Here is a 7,717-nt window from a genome sequence, read left to right as displayed (position 1 = left end):
TTCTGTTATAGAAAGTTTTTTGTTTGTTTGTTTGTAAACTTCCATAACTTCACCTTGCATTTTTCTATTCATTCAGGAGCAATGGATGAGTAACTGAAGGTTTTCATCCTCTCTTTCCCACAAGGGAAAGTCTGGCCTCACCCTTGATCTCTGGACGACATCAGTTTACGAGATTTTAGACTGACTATTGATGAGCAGCTTGCCACAGGTGCCACCCAGAACATGAGAGTCCATTCTCAAGTGGGAAAGCAGGAAGAAAATCTGAAATTATTCCTTTTTTTTATTTCTAGCCGAATGCCTGGAGATGAGCACAGAAGGAAACAAGCCAAGTGAAATCCTGGACTTCCTGAAGGAAGTGAGGATTTTGGCAGGTACAACACTGTGGAAAGGATTTCATACACCATCATTTGGAAATTCATATTTGAACACTCAGCCAAGCTACTGCTGCAAGGTCTTAACCATCTTTGCTCTTAGCAAAAATCAAATTGCACCTTTTTTAAATAATTCAAAACGCTAAATACTACTCCCTTTTTAATGTGGTTCCATTGCTGCTTTTTTTGCTCACAGACAATATTTTTCTTTTAATCTATTTTGGAAATGTATTTTTCTTACTGCGACTCTGCTTTCACTGAATGGCATCTTTCTGTGTACATACTCAGCACATATATATACTTGCTTGGTCAAGACCTTTAGTGCTTTCTGAAAACTCCTAGATCTTGTGCAGAATATGCTTTGAGTCCAAAATACTGTTATAGAATGGAATTTCCTTGCTTTTTCCCCCATTTCTTTTGTTTCCTTTTTCTAACTATCTATATCTTTGGACATTTTTATGAGCACAGAATTCTCAGTGACTTTAACAGGAGTCTGGCATGAATAGGGCGTAATAGGCTAAGAGCCAAAACAGCTTTCTAATACCTTTTATTGTAGCCTGTAGGTATTGTATCTTCATTGGATGTTGTTATGTGAGCTTTTAAAATGACTACCCATTAGCTGTCACTTCAGATATTTTATAGTGTTTCTTTTGCTCTCAGAAATCTAATTTTTCCTGTCTGCTGAGCTTCCTGTCCCGCTACTGGTATAGGTTTGCTTAAGTATTTATCTTGTTCTTGCAATTAGTGGGTTTAGAAAAAAAAATCTGTTTTCCAATAATAATAATTCCAATAATAATCATTGTCAAATGAGAGCTGCAGTAATTCTCTCTCACTCACTTTACACACACACACACACACACACACACACACGTAAAAACAGCCTCTTTAGCAAAGCAGCAGCAGGACCTATGGCAATCAGTAAGAGTAGTTCCACCCAGTGTCTAATGAAAAGGTAGAGAAAAACCACAGCCCAAACCAAAACAGATGTTTGTCTTAATGTCTTAGCAGTTCTGAGCTATCCATGCTAATTTCTTTGTGATATGGAGGAATATAACAATTCACTTCACATCAATAATTTATTTTATTTCTGAAATTTAATAGACTCATTTTAAAAAATAAACTTTAAAAATATTTAAAAAGGAGAGATGTTAAATTAAATTGCATCTTTCCATTCTGGTTTGTTTATCCCTGTCTGTGTTGGGTTTGCATGGCAAGGTTTTCGTAGCGGGGGGGGGCTACAGGGGTGACTTCTGCGAGAAGCTGCTAGAAGCTTCCCCTATGTCTGATAGAGCCAATGCCAGCCGGCTCCAAGACAGACCTGCCGCTGGCCAAGGCCAAGCCAATCAGCGCCTCTGTGATAACATATTTAAGAAGGGAAAAAAAAAAAAACCAGTTAGGGAGAGCTTTTGCAGCTGGGGAGAGGAGTGAGAAGATGTAAGAAACTCTGCAGACACCAAGGTCAGTGAAGAAGGAGGGGGAGGAGGTGCTCCAGGTGCCGGAGCAGAGATCCCCCTGCAGCCTGTGGTGAAGACCATGGTGAGGCAGGCTGTCCCCCTGCAGCAGCCCATGGAGGAAGGATGAGGGGGTGTAGCGATTCCACCTGCAGCCTGTGGAGGACCCCAGGCAGGAGCAGGTGGAGGCACCTGAAGGAGGCTGTGGCCCCGTGGGAAGCCCATGCTGGAGCAAGCTCCTGGCAGGACCTGTGGACCCGTGGAGAGAGGAGCCCATGCCAGAGCAGGTTTGCTGGCAGGACTTGTGACCCCGTGGGGGACCCCACGCTGGAGCAGTCTGCTCCTGAAGGTCTGCACCCCGTGGGAGAGACCCACGCTGGAGCAGTTCGTGAAGGACTGTAGCCCGTGGGAGGGACTCCATGCTGGAGCAGGGGAGTGATGAGAGGAGTCCTCCCCCTGAGGATGAAGAAGCAGCAGAAACAACGTGTGATGAACTGACCCTAACCCCCATTCCCTGCCCCCCCTGTGCTGCTGAGTGGGGAGGAGGTTGAAGCTGGGAGTGAAGTTGAGCCCGGGAAGATGGGAGGGGTGGGGGGAGGTGTTTTAAGATTTGATTTTATTGCTCATTCCTCTACTCTGATTTCCTTGGTAATAAATTAGATGAATTTCCTCTCTAAGTTCAGTCTGTTTTGCCCGTGACGATAAGGAGTGATCTCTCCCTGTCCTCATCTCAACCCACAAGCTTTTCGTTGTACTTCTTTCTCCCCTGTCTAGTGAATGAGGGGAGTGATAGAGCGGCTCTGGTGGGCACCTGGCCCCCAGCCAGGGTCAACCCACCACACTGTCATAGAGAGGAAGGTTTACCTCTCTCACTATGAAGAAGTAAACTGTTACCGATTCCTATTTTAGACCTTGAAACTGTGGTAATATATCCCAACTGTTCAATGGCACTTAAATAAAACCTCTGATTAGTTTTAGAACATGCTGCATGATTCGTCTGACTTCTTGGGGTAAACATGGGAATATTCATTTGTTTATTGGCATAATGAAACTATTAAGCAAGTAGATGAAATATGTGAAAGACAGGAACAGCAGTGTCCTTGCCGAGTTCTACAAATAAATAGGCTATCAGCAGTAGATGTATTAAAATTGGGATTGGTGACTGATATAGATATATATATGAAACAAATGCAATCATTTCCCCATACAGAACACAACAATCACATATTTTAGTTTGCCAAGATTTTAAAAAGATCAATAATCTTGCATGACCAGAGTAGATGAAATTGTTGACTTCTAAATAAAACATGCAGATTTAAAAATTTCTTAAGAATCTTTCAGGGTAAACTAGATACTGAGAACTTTATCTTCTGTTAAAGAGGACACTTAAAAGTATCTTTAAGCAAATATTAAAGACATGGCATGAACAGAGAAGGAAGGATCAAAGCCAAGCATATCTAAATCTTTAATTACTTCACAAAACATATATTCTCACAGTACATTTGTGCAGGACTATCACTATCTACACAGTGAAAAGAACATAGGTTCCCTAAGATTTTCATTTTATAAGATCCATGCGATTCAGATGTGCTTGAAAACACAGGCAAAGTAGGACCACTGAGAAACAATTACGACACCATGTTTTTTTCAAACAAACATTGGAAGAACTGAAGCTCTGATAAACAGCGTGTTCATTCTTAAAGCTAAAAGCTTCCCTTTTTGGTCTTGGGTGCTCAAGAGAACTGACTGCAATAGAGTATTAGAAGAAAATATATCATGCTGGACACAACAGCCTGAGAGAGAGGAGGCTGCTGCCGCTCCATGTCCCTAGGTCCAAACAGTAGCAAGGCTGAAAATGCATTCCCGGGGGCAGGGGCACGCACAGAGCACACATATACACCACATATATACATACATACATGGCCGGCCACACAGATCACTGACAGACACTCAGAGCACTCACATGAACAGAGACAGCACCAACAGCCTCATTCTACTCATAGCTGGCCCCTAGATCCCAGTCTCCCCAGCTGCTGGCACCTGGATATATGAGCCCCCAAGGCTGCAGCCCCACCCCAGTTGCTGGTACAGACCATTGCGCGCGCGCGCACACACACACAGAGCTGGCCAGCACTTCCCAGGTCTCAATAGCTGACCCTTCCCAATGCTCTCACTCTTAGAGATACACAGGCACTCTCACACCCAGACATGGACCTTAGAGACTCACTCACCCACTTGCTCTCAATCCACTTCACCTACTCCCCAGCTAGTCCAGCTTGATCTTCACTAGTGATCACACTCACACACCTGCACTTGCTCCAGTCACTGGCACCATGGATACACAGGCCCTCCGATTCATGGTCTGACTCCAGTTGCTGCACACATACATACATACACACAGAATAGAGACCCCTCAGCCAGGAAAGACTTAGAAAGGAATTTAATAAGAAGATAGGACAGACTGCGCTGATCAGGCGCAGGGCATAGCAAGACAAGTGTACTGACCAGCAAACTATTTACATGCAACTGGCCCTTTTTATCCCCTTACCCCTCTATTTGTCCAACCTTGTTCCTCCCCAAATCACCTAAACCACTCCCTTGTCCTGCCTTTGGTTCCTCCTCTAAACATCCCATAGTAAGTCCTGTGTGATCCCATCCCGAACTGCTTTTCCCCTGCATCTCATAAAAAGTCCCACCCCTAGGCAGCAACCTCCCTTAGTCAGAAAGGTGATCTGGAGAGCTGCTCCTGATGACAACTCATCTCCATGGGTTTCATGTCTGGACAATGGGGCTGATGGCTCTGCTGGGACAGCCCTGGAAGGGGCCTGGAGAAGGTGTTCATTCCTCAGGAGTCCTTGATTTGGGCTCCCATCTGGTATTTTGTGCCCCTGTGCTCCTCTGGGCTTGTGCAGATGGGCCTTTGATCGACTGATGGCCCCTGTGATGGGCCTGGGAGTAGCCCGGCAGGGTATTATTTGGGTTCCCCCTCTTGCCATTCCGTCTCTGAGCTCCTTTGTGAGTGTGCGGATGAGCTTTTATCACATAACTGAGAGCATCCAAATATACTTTAATATAATTTAAAAATCATGATGCTGTATGTCATATACACTCGTATTTCTGGGTGCTTTTTCTAAAATAATCTATGCTGTATAAACATACTCAGAGATTTTAATATTTTGGTCACTCAGAATAATCTACCTATAGTTTAGAACCATGATGTTTAGAACCACATTAGTGAGGGTTGTTTGACTGCATATGTGCAATATGCACTTGCTTTAAAAGGTACGCTTTGGTTAAAAAATTAAGTAAATGAAATTTTGTAGCAGAGCATATAAAAAAAACTTAGCTATTCACAGTACCTCATCCAAATTACTTAAAATGCAAGTCATTCAAGTATGCAGAGTTTCAAAGGAAACTGAACTAAATGCTATGCAAGTTCTAGAAATTATACAGATGTAGGCTTTTATCCTAGAAAGGCTTAGTGACTTTTTTCTTTAATATCTGAGAGAAGTTAAAGTTGTAATGAGACCTTCCATGCTATTAAAGTGCAATATTACAGCAATATCTGCATAGACAGTGCCTCCTGATTGAAAAAAAAGAAACTTCTCTTATAATCTCAGATAGTTAGCAAGAATGACATAGCTATAAAGTAAATCAGTTACTTTTTTCACAACTCTTTCCTTAAAGAATCTTTCCTTAAATAAATGCAGAAAAGAGACTTTATCTGGTTCAGACATTGCTCTAAGGGAGTTGCCATAATGAATTATTCAGTGAGAGTTTGGGAGAGAAAGGAAGGTGAAGAGGCAAAATGGTAGCAAGTGACAAACTTAAAGATTGCTGTGGAACAGAGTTTCAGGAAAATGGATCCAGATAAAAACTCAGTTGCTTAATGGAAATGATCCTGTTTCACTGTTAAAGTTTCTGGTGACCCATTAAAATAAGTCCCTAACCTATAAATCACCTTGTATTGCACCCTCAGGTGATGACCTAAAACCCTATGAAACTTCCAGTGCCTAGTCTCTTCCTTTTTTAGTTCAGAAAAAGAGTGGCCAAAAGAAATCCTCCCCTTTATTATAGGTCTGAAAAATATCAGAAATTACTATATGTAACCAAATCCCAAAGCCCCTGAGCGATTAGCTCTCACTGCCACCCCGGGCCCTGCGGGCCCTGGAAGACAGTGGGTCCTGGGTTCTCCCGAGTTTCAGGAGAGGAGAGATCTCCTGTGACCTCTCTGATGGCCTGCTCCTCTCTGTGCTGGGCGTCGGCCGCGCCAGGCGCCGAGAGCCACCTCTTCCCCGGGGCCGCGGCGAGGGCCTCGGAGCGAGGGCGCTGCTGTTTTGCACGTCTCCGGGAAGCGGCAGGGCGTCGCTGGACAGCTCCGGAGCGCAGCGCAGTGCCCTTGTTCTGGAGACGGCGCAGATGTGTGCGGCGGCGTCGGGGCCGGGAAACCCCGCCGTGGCGGCCCTTTCCTCGCAGAGGGCGATCCCGGAAGCGAGCTCAGCGAGCGCTCTCCCCGCCCACCTCGGGACCCTCCGTGTTTCTGTGGTGTGGGGCACCTCGGCGGCGGGGCGGGGAGCGAGGGTAACCCTTACCTGCGGGAATGGTGGGAGACGGGATTCCCGCGCGGGAGGGGGCAGGGCGGATGGGAGATGTCTCCACCGCCTCACGCCGCAGCCGGCCTCCCCCGACGAGATGCTCCTTGTTTTGGTCCGTCCGACCAATCGGACGCAGGGGCTGGATTCTACGGAAGCCGGGACGGGCCCCTCGTGGCGGCAGCAGGATTCTCCCCTGCCGACCATAACGCATTGCGCAGGGTGCATCACCACCACCACCTGGTCCTCCTGCGGCTTTAACGCCTCTGACATGGAAACATCATTGCAGTTCCAGCCGGGCTTCTGCTCCGAGCAGCAGCAGCAGCAGCACAGCCAGGACAAGCAGAGCCTTCTCCAGCAGCCACAGCAGCAGCAGCAGCGGAGCCCATGCGTCCAGTGCAACAACTGCACCTACTATGGGGCCGCTGCGGTAGCAGCGGGGGATAACCTGCCCTTGCTGTTCCGCACTTCTTCGCCCCTCTCGGGCGCCTTCAGGACTCACTCCTCGCCGCTCTCTATCTCCGCCTCCTCCCGGCAGGGCAGCCAGTTGAACGTCATCGAGCTCACCCCCTCCAGCCACGCCGGCTCGTCCAGGCAGCCCCACCGGTACCCCCAGTGTCACCAGTGCCATAGCCTGCAGCAACAGCAGGCAGCCAGTCCCAGCAGCAGTGTCAGCAGCGGCAGCACCCACCATCACCACTACCAGCAGCATCGGGAGAGCAATCCCTTCACCGAAATAGCCATGAGCAGCTGCAGGTACAACGGCAGCATCATGCGACCGCTCAGCAACCTGAGCTCATCCCGCGGGAACCTGCACGAGCTTGACTCCGAGTCTCAGCCGCTCCAGCCGCTGCTCGCCAGCCCCATAGCCGCTGCCCCGGAGATCGTGGTCTCCAAGCCCGAGCACAACTCCAACAGCCTGGCGCTCTATGGCTCCGGCGGCACGAACAACGGAGGGGGCAAGTCCAGCAAGAAGAAGAACCAGAACATTGGCTACAAGCTGGGGCACCGCCGGGCGCTCTTCGAGAAGCGCAAGCGTCTCAGCGACTACGCGCTCATCTTCGGCATGTTCGGCATCGTAGTCATGGTGATCGAGACAGAGCTGTCCTGGGGCGCCTACACGAAGGTACCTGCCACGCCGTTGGACTGCCTTCCTCTTGCTCTCGGTGCCGTCGGCGCAGCCCGACCCATGCCCCTTGTCCCCCTCGTCCCGTTCCCCTGCCGCAGGCTTCGTGTCCGCCCCGGCCCGCAGGAGAGTCCGGCTCGCGGGAAGGCGGCTCCGCAGCCAGCTGCACTCTCCTGT

The 7,717-nt window shown here is 48.1% G+C and overlaps 1 protein-coding gene across 2 annotated transcripts in view; it reads left to right on the top strand.

Annotated features, from left to right (window-relative positions):
• Positions 1 to 4,253: 4,253 nt before the first annotated feature.
• Positions 4,254 to 7,717, top strand: part of LOC142599158 (small conductance calcium-activated potassium channel protein 2-like) — a 162,252-nt gene continuing 158,788 nt past the window's right edge. For both annotated transcript variants that reach the window (XM_075738900.1, XM_075738901.1), the window contains exon 1: positions 4,254 to 7,540. In XM_075738900.1, coding sequence (XP_075595015.1) covers positions 6,242 to 7,540 — 1,299 coding nt within the window. In that variant the 5' untranslated portion in view covers positions 4,254 to 6,241. The remainder of the gene's footprint in view (positions 7,541 to 7,717) is intronic.

This window comes from Balearica regulorum, chromosome W, assembly GCF_011004875.1.
Source record: "Balearica regulorum gibbericeps isolate bBalReg1 chromosome W, bBalReg1.pri, whole genome shotgun sequence".
Lineage (NCBI taxonomy): Eukaryota > Metazoa > Chordata > Aves > Gruiformes > Gruidae > Balearica > Balearica regulorum.
Note: the sequence above shows the minus strand (reverse complement) of the source record. Positions and strands in the feature narration are given on the sequence as shown.